This window comes from Mauremys mutica, chromosome 12 (genome assembly GCF_020497125.1).
Source record: "Mauremys mutica isolate MM-2020 ecotype Southern chromosome 12, ASM2049712v1, whole genome shotgun sequence".
Taxonomy (NCBI): Eukaryota; Metazoa; Chordata; order Testudines; family Geoemydidae; genus Mauremys; species Mauremys mutica.
Genome location: NC_059083.1, coordinates 38,044,461 through 38,063,056, shown reverse-complemented (window position 1 = coordinate 38,063,056; position 18,596 = coordinate 38,044,461). Strand labels below are relative to the sequence as shown.

The following is an 18,596-nucleotide window of genomic DNA, read 5'->3' as shown; positions in this document are numbered from 1 at the left end:
GGGAAGAGCAGCTGGGCTGGGAGGGGCCAGTCTGTGCCGCGGGGTCACTGTCAGGGACCGAGATTCCCTCCGGCCTGAGCTGGGACCGGGCAGATTATCAGGGGAGCCGCGTTTGTACCCCCAGCGTTGAGACCAGGATAGAAATAAGGACGGAGCTTCCCGGAGAAGGTGCCAGTGAAAGTGAAGAGATGGGACCTGTTAGTCACATTGTAAAACGAGACCTCGCCCGCCTCATAGTCCAGGAAAATCCCCACCCGGCTGGGCCTGACGCTCACGGGGAGGGGGGTCGAGGGGGAGGTGCGGGCCTCGTATCCCCCATCCCTCAGCCACACGACCCAGTGTCCATTCCTAGGTGAGAGTCTGACCTGCCCCTTCCTGCTCACAGATTCCCTACAAACCCCCAGTACCCACTCAGTCTTGTCTCCCACCTCCACCTCCCAGTAACGCCTCCCGCCCGCGAACCCCTCAGCGCCCAGAATTTCAGGGTACGTATCAAATCTCTCAGGGTTGTCGGGCAGATCCTGGCGTTTTTCTCCGAGTCTCACACGTTTCCGATCCTCCGACAGGACGAGTTTGGGATGAGCCGAGTCTGGATCCAGAGTCACGTCCACTGGGGAGAGAGTCACAGAGTCAGGACTAGGGGCAGGGGCTGGTCACTGAGATCAAAGGGAAATTAACCTGCAGCCCCATTAATCACTGGGGGGGGGGAGGGGTTGTGGCCTGAGTGGAGTCAGGGCCCCTCTGCCTGTGAGGAAACAATGAGGGAAGGGGCAGGAGGAGCGGGGGAGGGGTTGGAAGGTGTCAGGGGAGGCGGGGGAGGGGAGGTGACTGATGCTGGGAGAGGAAAGCGGAGGGGGAGGTGACAGGAGCAGGGGGAGGAGGGAGGGACATGGGGTGGGGCAGGCACAAGGGCTATGGGGTGATAAGGGAAGAGAGGGGCACCAGGACGACAGGGGTGTGAAGGGAAGGGCAGGTTCCAGGGGGCTGCAGGGGGAGAGGGGAGGGGAGGGGTGGGCTCCTTGGGAGCAGAAGGGGACAGACCCGAGGAGGCTGCGGGGGGCAAGGGAAGGGGCAGGCACCAGGGGGCAGAGGGGGGTGAGGGAATGGGGGAGCTCCAATGGGCAGGGGAAATCAAGGGCAGAATGAGCTGCCAGGGGGTGAGATGATGAGAAGTGGGGGAGGTGGAATCATGGGGGGGGGAGCGAATGAACAGGTATTGGTGCCAAAGGGGCAGAATGGGGGGGAGGGAGCAGGTGAGCAGAAGGGGGGCAGAGAGGGGTGTGGAGAAGGGCAGGCCCTAGGGGGCAGAGGTGTGTGCAGGGAGATGTGGGCACCAGGGGGGCAGAGGGAGGATGAAGGGAGGGTGGGGCCCAGAGGTTAGGAGAGGGGGAGGGGAGGGGTGGGGCAGTGCTGAGGTGAGGGGAAGGGCTGAGACCAGGGGTCCCAAAGGCGGGTGAGGGAAGGGACTTGCACCAGGGAGGCAGATGGGGCCAGGGTAGAGCTGGGACTTGGGGCACAGGAGGAGCTGGCACCAGGGAACTGGAGGGGCGGTGAGAGGTGCAGGTGTCATGGAGCCAGAGGGGGAGGGGAGGGGCAGGGGTGAGAAATAAAGAGAAGGTGGCCTGGGTGATGGTGGCAGAGGTGCGAGAGGACAGCAGGGTCAGTGGGGCAGAGGGTGGGGAGGGGCTGGGCACCAGGAAGGAAGGGGCCAAGGGGAGGGTCAGGTGTTGGGGGGCAGGAGGATGAAGGAAGGGGCAGGCAGCAGGAGGATGCAGGGGAGGGGGAGGGCAGGTGCCAGGGGATTGAGGGGGCTGAGCAGAAGGGCAGGCACAGGGAGGGCAGAGGACAGGAGGGACAAGCACCAGGGGGCAGAGAGGGGTGAGAGGCAGGGCAGGTGGGCAGAGGGAGGTGCTAGGAGAGGGGATTGGGGAGAGGCAGGTGCCAGGGGGTCAGAGTGGGGCTAGAGGAGGGGTGGGCACAGGGGGGTGAGGGAAGGGGCGGGTGCCAGGGGTCAGAGAGGGTGGGGAGAGGGGCAGGTGTCAGGAGGGCTGAGGGGAGTAAGAAGGGCGAAAGTCAGGACAGCAGAGGAGGGTGAGGGGAGGGGTGGGAGACATGGCACAGAGGAGGGAAAGGGGAGAGGTGGACGCCAGGACATAGCGGGGGTGTGAAGTGATGGGAGGGCTCCAGGGTGCAGAGGATGTTTGGGGGAGGGGGCAGATGCCAGGAGGGCAGGGGGAGAAGGGAGGGGCTGTTCCAGCGGGGCAGAGATGGGTGGAGGGCAGGGGCATGTGCCAGGGAGGCAAAGTGGGAGTAGAGGGGCAGGAGCCCAGGGGAGCAGAAAGGGAGTGAGAAGAGAGGGAGGGATGTTGTTGAGGGGTCAGAATAGACGCAGGGTCCAGGGTCCCTCACAGGGGTGAGGGAAGGGTAAGGGAGGGGCAGGAGCCAGAGAAGGGGGAGGGAGAGGCAGGCCCCAAGGAATCTCTGTTGCTTTCGGGACATGTGTGGTGGGTTTCTCGCTCAGAGCAGGTCAGTGCTGTCCCCACACACACTGGGGGTGCAGCCCTGCCCCAGGGGGAGCAGCTGGGACTCTCCATGCTGGAAGGCCCCACAGGCCCCACCTTCCAGCCAGGGAAACCCCACAGCCAGGCTCTCCCCTTGCCGGGCTGAGTCCCACCCCCACGGGGGCAGTTGCCTGGATTGGGCTCACTTGCGGGGCATTACAGTGGAAGATTTGGGGGGGGGTATAAATGTGCACTAATGGGCTGTTGCTAATGAGGCCAGGGCAGTGGGGAAGGGAAGGGGCATTTCCCCACTTACTGCCCCCTCCATCTGGGAGAAACTGCACCGGGGACCAGTCCCAGTTCACACCTGCACAGCGCGTCTACACTAGGGGTTTGCACCGGTGCAGCTACATCAGTGCAAGGAAACCCCGGCAGACATGGCTGAGACACTGCTGTGCCAGGGGCCGTAACCCCTCCCCTCACTGGGGTTATGGATCAATAATTACAGGGTCACTGGAGCAGAGGATCTGGACTCTGGGCTCTCAGATGGGGGCCCGACCCACTGGGCTGCAGAGTCATTTTCACCCCCACACTCTGGCCCAGTGCCCATGGCAGTGTTTAGACACAGGGGGACGTCATCAGACACCTGGAGCCCAGCGGTTCAAGCTTTCATGGCATCACCCAGGGGGATTGAACCTGGGGCTCCCAGCTGAGGGCCCAGCCACTGGGCTAAAGGCTACAAGGGAAGCGGCGGCACCTTCTTCTCTTAATTGAAACTAGTCAGCAAACCCGACATGGATTCACGAATAGTTTCTGTTGATCCGAAATATAATTTTGCAGCAAATAAACTATTTGTCCAAAACGTTTCACCCAGCTCCACTGCAAACCTGTCTGAGCAACTTAGGAGCCCCAATCCCAGTGACTTGCAATGAGAGACTGTCAACATCCCCAGAAACGCAGTTACAGGCAGGCCGGGCTCCGGACATCAGCGATGAAACACTCCAGAGCTGCTCTTTAATTTGCCCTTTGCAGACAAATGCCCCCTGGACCCCTGATCTCACCCCCACAAATCAGGCTGAAAATGGAGACTTGGCTCCAGCCTGAACTCTCTGCCCAGAGCCATTTGTCCCATGGACGATGCTAGCGGCACAGACCCTCTGCAGCTGCACCTGGGCATCTCCCAGGGCGGATAACAGTCACAGAGACCGTCTCAGAGCCCCAGGAGTTCAGGTGTCTCCATCTAACAACTGCGTCAGCCACCCCCCTCGCTCTCATTAACCAGCCCTGGGTCAGACCAGCTGGGAACTTTCACACCCAGACTCTGGCGACACTTTGGGTCCTTCTACACAGCCTGCAGCAGCGAATCTTGGAACAGGGTGGACAGATTCAGGCTGGCGGGGCTCCCTCTTTGGAATTAAAAATAGCCACATAGATTTTCAGGTTCTGGCTGGAGCTCAGGCTCTGAAGCCCAGGGAGGAGCCAGGTCTGCCCCTCACAGTGCAAGAGGGGACATTGTCTGTGTCCACATCCCCTTCACCCCCTTCCTGGGACGAGGAACAGCAGCCCCAGGGCCCCTCCCTTCACCCCCAGTGCAGGGGAGTGAGAGCCCTCAGCCTCCTGGGCAGTGGGGCCTCCCAGCACAGGTTCCTGGGTGAGCGTGAAAGTGTCTCCACACAGAGAGCTCTGTGCACCCGGCAAATACACAGATGTGCCCGTGGATCAGGATCCGGGATGGTGCTCTCCCCGGGAGTGATGGAAGCTCCCTAAAAGTAGAGGGGTCACCCACTCGTGCCAGCCCTTCTCCCCGAGCTCCTGTCCCCGCACCTCTGAACCCTCGATCTCACACTGCCCCTTCTTCCTGAGCCCCTGCCTTCACACCACCTCTTCCCCAACACCCAGAGCCCCTGGTCTCTCCTCTCGGCCCACTCCCCCATCCTCGCTCACCCTTATGGCTGGTAATAAGTGGGAGGGAACAGCCCTCCCATTGGTAAAAGTGATGGGGCCATGGCCCCCTGACCCCCTCTTCCAGTGCCCCTTACTCACTCCCCAACCCCAGTAGGAGAAGACCCTTGGGGCAGTGTCAGTGAGTTCGGTGCTGAGGATACGAATTGGGTTTTACACCCCGGCTGCTGGAGCTCTGTGTATCGAGGGTATAAGGAAACAGAGGACGTGTCAGCTCCCCACTGTCCTGCCAACATGGCTCAGCCCTGACAGCTGCAGGAGCCTCTCCCTGGGGAGGAATCGTCCCTGCAGCCCCTTCAGGCCTTGGCCTCCCTCCGGAGGTGCCTGGTGAGGCTGTCGTTAAGGTGAGTTACAATGTGAGCTCCTGTCCACTGGGAACTGGACTCTGAGCCTGGGCACTCCCAGCCATTCAGTGCGATACCAGCGATGCTCAGGCTTGGAGACACAGAGAACCTGTCCAAGGAGCAATGGGCACAATCTGCAGCAAGGGAGGTTGAGGCTGGAGATGAGGAAACACTTTCTAATTCTCAGGGCCGTGAAGCTCTGGATCCGGCTCCAAGGGAGGTTGTGGGATCCCCGTCACTGGAGGTTTGTAAGAACAGGTTGGACAAATCCCTGCCAGGGATAGTCTAGTCCCTGACCTAGCGTGGGGGGCTGGACTAGGTGACCTCTCGAGGGCCCTTCCAGCCCTGCATTGCTCTGGTGCCAGCTTACAGCAGTTCCTGGGGCTGGGCCCAGGGCCCTGGGGGCTCTAAGCCTGGTGAGTGGCAGGTGACAGAGTTAACACTGTTAGTGACCATGGCAGCTGGCAGCTCAGCGTCCCTGCCAGGGGCCTGGGCTGGCATGTGGCTGCCGGTACCTGGCTCAGCAGGGTGTTACTGGGCCATGTGGACAGGACCTAGGGTTGGCACCTGTCCATAGGGTTGCCAGGCATCTGTTTTTTTATTGGAACGCCTGGTCGAAAAGGGACCCTGGCGGCTCCGGTTGCCACAACCGACTGGGACATTAAAAGTCTGGTCAGTGGCGCAGTGGGGGCCCGGGGCTAAGGCAGGCTCCCTGCCTCCCTAGGTCCGTGCAGCTCCTGGAAGTGGCCACCAATTTACTTCCCTGGAGTTTGAAACTTTTCTAGCAGAACATAACCAAGTGTCAGCCATGGTCAAGCCTCCCTTTGAATACAGGTTGGCTCTGGGGGTGGGAGGAAATGTATCAAGAGGGCTGGTCCTTTTAGGGGAGTCAGGGACCAGACTACCTGTGACAGGTCCCTGTAAGGGAGAATGAGACAACCCAGACCAACCTGGAAGTAATTAAATCCCTAGGTGGCTAGTCGGCAGCAAAACAGCAAATGAGGCTGATAAAGGGTTTCCAGGGCTCAGCTGAAGGGATCCTAGGGACAGGAAGCTGCTGAGGAGAGGAGCTCCCAGGAGAGCTCACAGAGCAAGGAGCCTGGAAGGGGCTCCTAGAGCAGTGCTCCCCAAACTGTGGGTCGTGACCCCCTAGAGGGTGTGTAGGAACATTTGGGGGGCCTGACGGGGCCTGGACCAGCCCCCATGGTGGCGGGAAGGGAATGTCACCCAGCCCTGCTTTGCCCCCAGCTCCACTCCGGCCCCACCCTCAGCCCCAGCTGCATCTCGGGCCCCGACTTCAGCCACCGACTCCCGGCCCTGCTCCAGGCTGAGAACCCAGCTGCAGCCCCAGCCCCAAACATGGTTCTACCCCGGGCTGAAGCCCCCAGCTCCCGGCCCCAACCGCGGGTCCACTCCCAGCCATGGCGCCCAGCTTCTGGCCCCAACTGGAGCCCCGTTCCTGGCCCAGCTCTTGACAACAGCTCTCACGGCTGGGGCGCAAACCAGGTAAGGAAGGGCTTGAACAAAACAGTTTGGAGATCACTGTCCTAGGCAGAGGAGCTCCCCTAAGAGATGCCAGAGATGACAATGACAGCAGCAGCTGTAGCAGGACAGAACCCTGGAGAGCTGCCCCCGGATGGAGAAAGTGGATGCAGAGAATAAAGGCACAGTCTGAAATGACCCAGCTCCAGGAGGGAGGGCTGGAGTCATCTGATTCCACTATGGAAACTAATCCAAGTCCAGCTTCTGGAAGGACTGAGGGCTCCTGACTTGAGGACAGTGAGGAGCTGCAGTGAGAGCTGGAGGCTGGAGCAGAGTGAGGGAAAGGATTTTATTTCGGGGTTTACTTGGACTCAGAGTGGACCCCAGGAGGAGACTTTTCTCTCAGATCTTTTGGACTGTGGGGCGTAATTTAAGGAGTGCTGAAGAGGGTAAACTGAGGCAAGAAACTTGCCAAGATACCCTGAAATGGCTGAGGCTGGTATCAATAACAACACTCACTGCCCAGCTCCTAAGGTCTGCATGACAGTGCGGGGCCTTCCCCATTGCACACAGGGACCCTGAAGCGCAGGAAGCCCTGGTTACTCTGCCCCACACATTTTCCCAGAGACTCCCCTGAGCTGCCGAACCCGGGTCCCTGGGGTCAGAGCACAGGCAGTCGAGTGGCACTGACCGGCCGGGGCTGCTGGGGTGGGTGGAAGGAAAGGGTTAATCTCAGTGCGGTGGCACTTTGCTGCCCAGCCCGGGCTGGTCTCTGCCCTCTGGGTGCAGCACAGGGCGTGTGTCTCTGAGCAGGTCCCTGCCCACTCACCCGCCATTTGCCCCAGACACAGAGAACCCAGGTGCTGAGGGAAGGAACAGCCCCAGCAGCCGCATTGGCCCTGGCCCGAGCCGAGCCTGCGAGCGCAGCAGCAGAGGCAGCGGCAGAGAGAGGGGCTCAGCCATTGAGAGCAGCAGCGTCCCCACCCGCAGGGGAGGGGTCAGCGCTGGGACAACGGGACGGGCTGGGTCGGGGCTGGGAGCTCTGGCAGCGAGCGCGGTGACCCTGCTGGAGACCCTGGGCCTGGCCAGCCTGGAGCAGCCAGCGAGTGACTCAGGGCCTGGGACCCTGCCCAGGAAGGGGCTTCTGGGGGGCTGACAGGAGGCTCCCCAGGGGCTGGTGACCCCCTAGAACGAGGCACTGAGGTGACTGGCTCAGGGTCCCGACAGGCTCAGGGGCCAGGGGTGTGGAATGGCCCAGAGCCCAGCCGTGTTCGGGGTCCAGTGGGCAGAGACTGTGCTGGGCTGGGGGCAGTGAACGGGGAGGGGAGCAGGGATGTGCTGGCTCCAGCCCATCACAGACAGGAAGCTGCTTCCCCCACAGCCTGGGGTTCCTGCTCCCTGGAGCCCTGAGATCCTGGCCCTGCAGCGAGCACCGACTCCGCAGCCTCCATCTGCCGGGACAGACACACCCAGCTTGGCCCCTTCCACTGATCCCTGCTGGGGGGAGTAGGGGGTGGGAGGAGAGGAGCGGGCGGGGGCGGGGGCGGGTAGGAGGAATGGGCCCGTTCAACAATCACAGACCGAGCTCATTGAACCTTCCCTCCCTCCTCTCCTCTGCCTTAGTTTCTTCTCTGTCCCTCCTCGCTATCAGGTTTCTGCCTTTCCCCCGGTCTCCACGCTGGGGTTGTGGGAGGGGTTTGGATGGGGGCAGCTCACGCTCAGCCGTTGTGACAGGGTCACACTTGTGAGTGAGTCTCACTCACTGAGCAGGAAACCACTGACCCAACCTCACACTGGGCTGTGCTCAGAGCAGACGAGGGGCCCGTAGGATTCAGCTTGTTACCCAGTAACACACGGCCCAGGTCAGACAACAGCAGCCAGACCGGCCCCTCTTCCAGCTCAGAAAGCTGGGCCAGCCTTGGCTAATGGGGGCTGGGGCAGTGCTGAGCGGTGGCCACACAACGCAGTCCTCACATGTCCCAGGAGAGAGGCACAGACACGTCATCCGTTACCCGTCTGTGCAGCTCCCAGCACGATGGGCCCAGTCCAGGCCTCACAGCACCTGGCTCAGGGACACCCAGTAACTCAGCCATGGAGGGGTCAGGATGTCAGAGTGACGGGGCCTGGTCAGACACCTGGGCAAGTACCAGCAGGTGGCTGTAAGTAGCAGGCAAACTGCCCAGCACTCAGCGCATCAGCCTCCAGCTATCACGGCTCCAAGCTTGTCAGCTGGGTGCAAGCGTGTCCTGGGGTCCCAGGCTCTGTCCAGTTCCCCAGGCACAACACAGCTGAATGTCCCAGTAGAATCCACTCACCTCCGAATCTCTGCAGCGCTTCCCTCATGTCAAGGGAAATTTTATACACGTTCTTCAGGTCAGTAGAAACAGCTTCTGGTTCCTGGAGTTTCACATTCTCACTCCTATGAAGAAAACGTCCCATCATCACTCAGCTTCTCTGTACACACAGCATCCCAGAACCACCACCAAGAATATCCAAGCAATGACAATAGGAAACACACCTGCTCAATGTGCTTTTCACATCCTGAAAGGAAAAAAAGAAAAAATGTTTTGTATTAACACAACGTGCATAAAACTTTCATCTAGAAAATAGATCAACCCTCCCAGGCTTCACTGTTTTGTGGTAAAATCTCATACACCATTTTGCATTAACACTTGTTTCATTTATGTAGCTGAGACAGTAATTTAGCTAAAGGATTCTCCCTTCTAGGGACCCAACTCATCAGTATCTGTGTGTATCGCCTGTGTTGGGTCCAATGTTCTGGAGTCAGAGCAGGGATGGGTTCAGCTCAGTATCATTCTTGTATCATCCATTTAATCTCCCATGGCCTCACTGGGTCTCCATGAGGAGAATTCCCCTCCAACATGAACTGGGATATTTTGGAACTGATGGAGCCCTTAGCCGGATGTTCTGTTTGTCAGTAAACCACAGAATACATTTACTCTAATTGTTGGAATCCAGACCCAGGGATCTGAGTTCTAATTCTGGATGGGTGGAGAATTTTGATGCCGTCTCACCTTTAGCAGCTCCACAACTGGTTGCTGACACTTCTCCTCGATCTCTATGATCAGCTGCTGCAGAGAGGAGCTTTGCTGGGAGAGTTTGGTTACATTTTCCCTTAGTCTCTGCAGAGTCTCCCTCTCCTCCTCCTCCAGGCTCTGCAGAAGCAGCTGCTCCTCCTCTCTCAGCAGCGTGTGCAGTTTGTTAAATTCACCTGCAATCGTCTCTCTCTTATTCTTCACTTTCCTCTGGAGATAGAAGAATAGGAAAGGCACAGAGAAAACATGAGCCAGATGTTGAGTTACACAGACTGGGCCTCTGTCCATGAAGCAGGAAATGTTAAATCACTATCAGGTTTGTAAGGATATTTACTTCTTTGAGAAACGTACCACAAAGGGTTTGATTAAGTTCAATATTAATAAGGCCAGTTTGGTAGCAGGGTTGTCTAGGGTGCTTTGTAGAGCTGCAGTATGTTCTTGCAGGTGGCATGGGATGGACACAAGGGAGTGGGGCACACATGGGTGTTGGGCACCCAGGGTATTGTCAGAGCTGGCTTTGGCCTCACCCAGCCTGCCTGAGCACCCCATGCCCATGTGTCCAGTGACCAGCCAGTGTCTTCCTCACACACCCCACACTCTCTGGGGATTTCACTGTGAAAGGCAAGTGAACTGGCACAGACATTGTGTCCCATGGGTTCATCATCTGTCTACAGACAAGCACAGGTAAAGTCACAGTAACAGTAGCAGGTGACTGGGATGAGGTGGCCACATGATGGCAGCAGAGGCTGTGAAGTGGCCAAGCTCTGCCTGGCTTTACACTGACCTGCCCCTGGCTCTGCTGACTCAGGGGGTGTCCACAATGCAATGGAGAAGTGAAGGCAGCAGGTGACGACACACTCCAGCTTGCTCGGGTGTTGGTAGCAGTGAAGCCACAGCAGCAGGGGCTGTACAAACCCACCCAGCCCCCTGGGTAATGACTCAGTGACTAGCCCGCAGCTACTTGTTGGTGCCATTTAGACGCACCCTTGGGGCAGACTTTGCAAAGACCTCAGCACCCACAACTGGGTTTGATGTTCAGAAGAGCTCAGCTCCCAGCCCGGCCCCAGCCCAGCCAGCTGAGTGATGTTGAACCTCACCCATGGAGTAAATCCTCCCCCCAGCTCCCAGCTCTAGTGTCCGGCCCAGGCACTGGGCAGATGCGCTGCAGGGACTGTGGGGGAGAAGATGGGGGAGGATGGAGAAGGAACAATCCCTGTGTCCTCCAGGCTGCAGACACACTGTGGAGCTATTTCATGGAGGCCCCTGAATCCCACTGGCTGCAGCAGCCTCTACACCACCCCCACCTGCAGGAGGGAAACAGGGTCCATGTGATAGTGAAAACACTTCACCCGCTATTGAGAATTTGCCCCTATCAGAGAGCACTGGGGTGAGTTTGCACCACCTCATTAGGGCCAGGAACTGCCCCTCCTCTGCCACGTACAGGAGCTGCTGTGCTGAGACCCCCACCAGAGACACAGCCTGATCCTGCTGGCACCAAGCCTCCATCATGGGGCAAGCAACCAGAGCAGGTTCACACCCTTGTCCTGGAGCTTCACAGCTCCTTCATCCCTGGGAGCGTTGCAGGGGGAAGGACTCAGGGAGAGAGAAACCCGGACACCCACCTGCCACTCTGTGGTTTTCTCCTTCTCTTTAGACGTCAGCACCAGGGCTTCCTCCAGCTCCTTCCTCAGAGGGCCCAGGGCTCCCTGGAGTTTCTCCTGCAGGGACATTGCGTGCAATGAACAGCCATTAGTCTGCCTGTCTGATGGGTGGAGAGTATCATAGAATCATAGGGTTGGAAGGGACCTCAGGAGGTCATCTAGTCCAACCCCCTGCTCAAAGCAGGACCAATCCCCAACTAAATCATCCCAGTCAGAGCTTTGTCAAGCCTGACCTTAAAAACCTCTAAGGAAGGAGATTCCACCACCTTCCTAGGTAACCCATTCCAGTGTTTCACCACCCTCCTAGTGAGTTTTTTTTCCTAATATCCAACCTAAACCTCCCCCAGTGCAACCTGAGACCATTACTCCTTGTTCTGTCATCTGGTACCACTGAGAACAGTCTAGATCCATCCTCTTTGGAACCCCCTTTCAGGTAACTGAAAGCAGCTATCAAATCCCCCCTCATTCTTCTCTTCTGCAGACTAAATAATCCCAGTTCCCTCAGTCTCTCCTCATAAGTCATGTGCTCCAGCCCTCTAATCATTTTTGTTGCCCTCTGCTGGACTCTTTCCAATTTTTCCACATCCTTCTTGTAGTGTGGGTCCCAAAACTGGACAGTACTCCAGATAAGGCTTCACCAACATCAAATAGAGGGTAATGATCACATCCCTCGATCTGCTGGCAATGCTCCTACTTATACAGCCCAAAATGTCGTTAGCCTTCTTGGCAACAAGGGCACACTGTTGACTCATATCCAGCTTCTCATCCACCGTAACCCCTAGGTCCTTTTCTGCAGAACTGCTGCCTAGCCATTCGGTCCCTAGTCTGTAGCAGTGCATGGGATTCTTCCGTTCTAAATGCAGGACTCTGCACTTGTCCATTTTGAACCTCATCAAGTTTCTTTTGGCCCAGTCATCTAATTTGTCTAGGTCCCTCTGTATCCTATCCCTACCCTCCAGCATATCTGCCACTCCTCCCAGTTTAGTGTCATCTGCAATATTGCGGAGGGTGCAATCCACACCATCCTCTAGATCATTAATGAAGATACTGAACAAAACCAGCCCCAGGACCGACCCTTGGTGCACTCCGCTTGATACCGGCTGCCAACTAGACATGGAGCCATTGATCACTACCCATTGAGCCCGACAATCTAGCCAGCTTTCTATCCACCTTACAGTCCATTCATCCAGCCCATACTTCTTTAACTTGCTGGCAAGAATACTGTGGGAGACCGTATCAAAAGCTTTGCTAAACTCAAGGAATAAGACATCCACTGCTTTCCCCTCATCCACAGACCCAGTTATCTCCTCATAGAAGGCCATTAGGTTAGTCAGGCATGACTTGCCCTTGGTGAATCCATGCTGACTGTTCCTGATCACTTTCCTCTCTTCTAAGTGCTTCAGAATTGATTCCTTGAGGACCTGCTCCATGATTTTTCCAGGGATAGAGGTGAGGCTGACTGGCCTGTAGTTCCCCGGATCCTCCTCCTTCCCTTTTTTAAAGATGGGCACTACATTAGCCTTTTTCCAGCCATCCAGGACCTCCTCGATCGCTATGAGTTGTCAAAGATAATGGCCAATGGCTCTCCAATCACATCAGCCAACACCTTTATCACCCTCAGATGCAGTGTATCTGGCTCCATGGACTTGTGCTCATCCAGCTTTAATAAATAGTCCTGAACCAATTCTTTCTCCACAGAGGGCTGGTCACCTCCTCTCCATACTGTGCTGCCCACTTCAGCAGTCTGGGAGCTGACCTTGTTCATGAAGACAGAGGCAAAAAAAGCATTAAGTACATTAGCTTTTTCCACATCTCTGTCACTAGGTTGCCTCCCCCATTCAGTAAGGGGTTTACACTTTCCCTGACCTTCTTCTTGTTGCTAACATACCTGTAGAAACCCTTCTTGTTACTCAACATCCCTTGCTAGTTGCAACTGCAAGTGTGATTTGGTCTTCCTGATTTCACTCCTGCTTGCCTGAGTAATATTTTTATACTCCTCTCTGGTCATTTGTCCAAACTTCCACTTCTTGCAAGCTTCTTTTTTGTGTTTAAGATCAGCAAGGATTTCACTGTTAAGCCAAGCTGGTCACCTGCCACATTTACTATTCTTTCTACACAGGGGCGGCTCTAGACATTTCGCTGCCCCAAGCATGGTGTCATGCCGCGGGGGATGCTCTGCCGGTCGCCGGCTCCGTGGCTCCGGTGGACCTCCCGCAGGCATGCCTGCAGAGGGTCCTCTGGCCCCGCGGCTCTGGTGGACCTCCCGCAGGCGTGCCTGCGGAGGGTCCACTGGTGCCGTGGCTTCGGTGGAGCTGCAGGACCAGCGGACCCTCCGCAGGCACGCCTGCAGGAGGTCCACCAGAGCCGCGGGGCCAGAGGACCCTCCGCAGGCATGCTGCTGAAGGCTGCCTGCCTGCCGCCCACCCAGTGGCCGGCAGAGCGCCTCCCGCAGCATGCCGCCCCAAGCACGCCCTTGGCATGCTGGGGCCTGGAGCCGCCCCTGTTTCTACACATCGGGATGGTTTGTTCTGGCAACCTCAATAAGGATTCTTTAAAATACAGCCAGCTCTCCTGGACTCCTTTTCCCCTCATGTTATTCTCCCAGGGGATCCTGCCCATTAGTTTCCTGAGGGAGTCAAAGTCTACTTTTCTGAAGTGCAGGGTCCATATTCTGCTGCTCTCCTGTCTTCCTTGTGTCAGGATCCTGAACTCGACCATCTCATGGTCACTGCCTCCCAGGTTCCCATCCACTTTTGCTTCCCCTACTAATTCTTCTCGGTTTGTGAGCAGCAGGTCTAGAAGAGCTCTGCCCCTAGTTGGTTCCTCCAGCACTTGCACCAGGAAATTGTCCTCTACATTTATTTGCCAAAAACTTCCTGGATTGTCTATGCACTGTTGTATTGCTCTCCCAGCAGATACTAGAGTGACTGAAGTCCCCCATGAGAACCAGGGCCTGTGATCTAGTAACTTCTGTTAGTTGCCAGAAGAAAGCCTTGTCCACCTCATACCTCTGGTCTGGTGGTCTATAGCAGACTCCCACCACAACAACACCTCACACTTCTAAACTTACTCCAGAGACTCTCAGGTTTTTCTGCAGTTTCATACTGGAGCTCTGAGCAGTCATACTGCTCTCTTACATACAATGCAACTCCCCCACCTTTTGTGCCCTGCCTGTCCTTCCTGAATAGTTTATATCCATCCATCACTGTACTCCAGTCATGTGAGTTATCCCACCAAGTCTCTGTTATTCCAATCACATCATAATTCCTTGACTGTGCCAGGACTTCCAGTTCTCCCTGCTTGTTTCCCAGGCTTCTTGCATTTGTGTATAGGCTCTTAAGATAACTAGCTAATCAGCCTGCTTTCTCAGTATGGAGGCAGGAGTCCTCCCATCTTGTGCTCTTCTGCTCGTGCTTCCTCCTGGTATCTCACTTCCCCACTTACCTCAGGGCTTTGGTCCTTCCCCCCGATGAACCTAGTTTAAAGCCCTCCTCACTAGGTTAGCCAGCCTGCTTGCGAAGATGCTCTTCCCTCTCTTCGTTAGGTGGAGCCCGTCTCTGCCTAGCAATCTTCCTTCTTGGAACACCATCCTATGGTCAAAGAATCCAAAGCCTTCTCTCTGACACCACCTGCGTAGCCATTCATTGACTTTCACAATTCGACGGTCTCTACCCAGGCCTTTTCCTTGCACAGGGAGGATGGATGAGAACAACACTTGCGCTCAAACTCCGTTATCCTTCTTCCCAGAGCCACGTAGTCTGTAGTGATCCGCTCAAGGTCATTCTTGGCAGCATCATTGGTCCCCGTGTACCATAGATATCGTCCTTTCATACACAAGCAGTAAAATACCCTGGAAGGAGGCAGCAGACTCAGCTCTGCGGGCCCCAAAGGCAGCGTGGGAACAGAGATGCCAGTCTCAGAGCGGGGACGCTCTGCATCATGCAGACACTGAGGACTTCTCAAGGCCTGTGTTTTTAGCTAAAGTTTCACATCACTGAGCACAGGCCAGAGGGGAAATAACTGGGAAGGTTCTGAACGATCCCTCCTGCCGGTGAGAGCGAGGAGCTTAGGATGGTGCATCACTGCACTGTGCCCCAGGCCCAGGCCAGGAACAAGATCCACACGGTGCTCTCATCTGTCTGCCAAGCTCGTATGTGACCTCCCCCAGGCAGCAGCTGGGAGCCTGACACCAGCGCCGTCCCATTAACTGCACAGGGTGAAGCTGTGATGTGGCTGGAGGTCAGTGAGGAACAAGGGACACACTCGGTCTGGGGAATGTGTCACCCATAATTACAACTGCTCCAGAGCTGTAATAACCAGGACTCTCTTCCCCTTTGACATTGTGTGATTCCTTCACCTGGCACAGCAACGTGCTCCTGCTCTGTCAGCCTGACTCTGTACTGCACCCAGGGGAGCACCCGAGAGTCCCCTCCTGAGCGTCTTGCAGAATCTCCCCATTTCACTCCTTCTCTTTTCTCTGGGCCCTCAAGTTCTCTCCCCCTCTCTGCCCAAGGGCCCAGGCTGCTGCTGCAGCTGCTGCTGAGAGCTCCTGGGGAGCTATTCGGTGACACCCCTGCGGTGCTGCTGCAGGGAAGCAGTGAGGGAAGGAGCCAGCAGGAACTAGTGAGAGACAGGAGGCGGAAAAGCAGCCTTTGCATTCATCAAAACAGCTTCATTAGTGAGCAGGGATCAGACTGGGGGAGAGGACAGAGAGACAAAGGTGGCTGGATTCTCTGAAGATCCACCCACAAAATAAGCTCCGCCCATGTGAGTCACCAAAAGGAGACACCATGGTCTGTTCACAGGAGATGGTGCATTGTTCAAAACCGGATGGAGTTGCTGATTGGCTCCAAATGGCTGCTGGGGCCGGTCTCCCCTCATGGGGCTAGAATATACCTTTGGGCTCTCTGGGCCTGGACCTTCTTTACTGGGTGGGGAAATAAGAGGTGGCATCTCCCAAACATCACCCGCCTGTGGCACCAGAAGGAGGAGTCACTGGCAGTACGTGGTGCTGGGCTGTAACTCTCCCTCTCCGCTCTCACAAGGTGAATGAAATTGTTAACAATGCTGATATTTAAAGGATCATCCCCAGGCACCTGAGCCCACCCGCCACTCAGGGACTGGAGCTGTTCACACCTCTCCGAGCTGCTGTGCCCAGCTCTCTGCATCCCTACATGTGGGTCAGTTTTCAGGTTTTCTTCACAACCAGAACAGCTGGAGAGTCAGTTTAACACAAAGTGAAAGCTGAGATCCTGCAGAACAAGGCAGTCGCAGAGAAGTGCCAGTATTTCCTGGCAGTTTCTGAGCCCCGTCAGTGAAAGTAGACGCCGGGACGTACCAGTGCTTCCTGCACCAGGCCCGGTGTCCTTAACAGGGCGAGTGGCTCTGGCCCCCTGGAAGGGGGGGCCTTGGGGCAGAGGGGCCAAGGGGGCTCCGCTTCCCACCACTGGTGAGCTCAGGGAGGGGGGTGGTTCCATTCCTCCCCCTCCCCCAAGCAACACAGCTGGGGCCGGGTCGCTCAGCTTCCCGCTGGCTGCAGTGAGTGCGGGTGCGCACCCAACCCCTGTTGCCGGCTGGCGCCAGGCCCCCTGCTAGTCCCTCAGGCTACCCTGGGCAGCAGCCCCCCCCCCCAGTTGGCAGCCCTGCTGGTAGGGTCCGGCAGTACTGCCATGGCAGCGCTTTAACCTCGCTAGTGCAGCCGTGCTGCTGGGACCTACCGGCAGGGCCGCTGACAGGGGAGCAAATATCGGCTGTGTGCAGGCCGGGCTGGTGGCCGGCTCTTGCCAGAGCACTGCTCCGGCCCGCACCGGCCCACTTTCACCTCTACAAAGCACCCTGGTGGCCAGTTTTCAGAGCGGGATCGCTACTAACCGTGATGCTCTCTGTGTGGATGTAAGAGCTGCTAGTGTGAATGTGCTCTGCCTGCACAAGGAGCTAGGGTGCACATGCAACAGCGGCTTTAATTAAAGTGGCATCATTTTTGCCAGCAAAACTTTGTAGTGTAGACAAAGCCTAAGAGCTGACAATCACTAAGAGCAGGGTAGAACCTCAAGAGACTGAACGAATAGAGCTGGAGGCATTGGGAGAGAGGGCAGAGCGAGGGCAGGGCACGCTCGGGTGAGGGGGCAGAACAGGGCAGGAAGAGGTGGGGTGGGAGTGTGGTCTTGGGTGAAGGGATGGAGTGGGGGCGGGGCCTGTGCAGAGCAGGGCTTGAGCACCCCTGGGGAAACGAGGAAGCCAGCACCTGTGTTTTCTACACTCAGGCACTGTGCGTTAGAGAGAGGAAGTTTTGCCTCTCAGAGGCGCACAGGGTGGGGTGTGGTTTGCCCAGGTCACTGGGTGGGGGCTCGAGCTGGTTCTGTGTTGTATATTGAACCCAGCCCTTCTTGCTGCCCACTCCACCTGGCAGACGGGTTGCAGGTGCACAAAGAGCCATCAGCCCTGTTCTCTCTATCAGGCATTGGAACTTGCAGTGTTGGGGCAAAAATGTCTGGATCTTTTCCCATTACCCACAACCCCCAGTGCTCACTCCCCTGAAAACCAGGCCCCTTTCGTTTAGGTGCCTAACCTTAGGCAGCCAGGTGTGAAAGATTGTCCTGGGATTGATGGGGGATAAGCCTGGGGTCCTTAAGGGGTTTAATTAAGCAAAGTCAACAGCATTTCCTACCTTGTACTCCTGGGCAGCCTCCTCCACGGGAACCACCGTGTGAGACTTGTGGTCCCGGGATTTCTCACACACCCAGCAAATGGTTTCTCCATCCTCCTCACAGAAGAGTTTGAGACGTTCCTCGTGTCTCTCACACAGATCCTCCTTTTGCCCTTTTCCTGGTTTTAACCCCAGTTGTTTGATCTTTTGTACTATGCTGTTCAGCTGGGTGTTGGGCTTGAACTCCCCTTTCTGGAACTGGGCTCTGCACTGGGGACAGGTCAGGGGTGTCCCCGCTCCCTTTTCCGCACAGTACTGGGTGAGGCAGGCTCGGCAGAAGTTGTGCCCACACGCTATAGTCACCGGCTCTGTCAGATACCCCAGGCAGATGGAGCAAATGGCATCATCTTTTATGTCCCCTGCTGTAGCTGGAGAGGCCATCGCAGCTGGGTGGGTGTCTGTTCTCTCTGCCCTTTGCAGGCAGCCAGCAGCCCAACCAACCACACCCACAGGCAACCCGAAAGCGAAAGAGAAAAAAATCAATGGCAAGCAGCCTTTTAAAGCTTTTTTTAAGCAGCTTCTGCAACCGGGAGCCAATCACGCGCTCCGGCAGGATATTCCACCCCAAAAAAAAAAAAAAGAAGAAGCCACAGCCCTGAAAAGCCTCCAAACAAGCAACTTTAAGAAACGAATAGGCAGAGGGGATAAAAGTTACCACAGTGGGGTGAGCCATCTGCAGTGGATGCCAAAATAGGCCATGTGGCAGAGAGGCTGGTGTTCCTTGTTGGCCTATCTCAGCACCCCTCCCCTAGGGCTGTGGTGTTAAAGTCCATTGCCCCATATGTCTTTGGCCTGGTCTACACTAGGACTTTAATTCGAATTTAGCAGCGTTAATTCGAACTAACCGCTCAACCGTCCACACCAGGAAGCCATTTAATTCGAAC

The 18,596-nt window shown here is 56.7% G+C and overlaps 1 protein-coding gene across 1 annotated transcript; it reads right to left on the bottom strand.

Moving 5' to 3' along the window:
• Positions 1 to 18,153, bottom strand: LOC123344807 (E3 ubiquitin-protein ligase TRIM39-like). The gene is made up of 6 exons (XM_044981279.1): positions 17,674 to 18,153; positions 10,968 to 11,063; positions 9,325 to 9,555; positions 8,808 to 8,830; positions 8,605 to 8,708; positions 1 to 610 (listed from the first exon to the last, which is right to left on the bottom strand). Exons 1-6 carry the CDS (start codon positions 18,091 to 18,093, stop codon positions 51 to 53), a joined length of 1,434 nt encoding a protein of 477 aa, XP_044837214.1. The 5' UTR covers positions 18,094 to 18,153; the 3' UTR covers positions 1 to 50.
• Positions 18,154 to 18,596: the final 443 nt, after the last annotated feature.

What these genes read in the sequence shown, in the direction of transcription:
- LOC123344807 (XM_044981279.1), bottom strand. Translation starts at nt 18,093, where the DNA reads ATGGCCTCTCCAGCTACAGCAGGGGACATAAAAGATGATGCCATTTGC. An exon ending in AGGCTGCCCAGGAGTACAAG is followed by an intron (nt 11,064 to 17,673) that starts GTAGGAAATGCT and finishes ATGTCCCTGCAG; the next exon opens with GAGAAACTCCAGGGAGCCCT. An exon ending in GTGAAAAGCACATTGAGCAG is followed by an intron (nt 8,709 to 8,807) that starts GTGTGTTTCCTA and finishes TTTTCTTCATAG; the next exon opens with GAGTGAGAATGTGAAACTCC.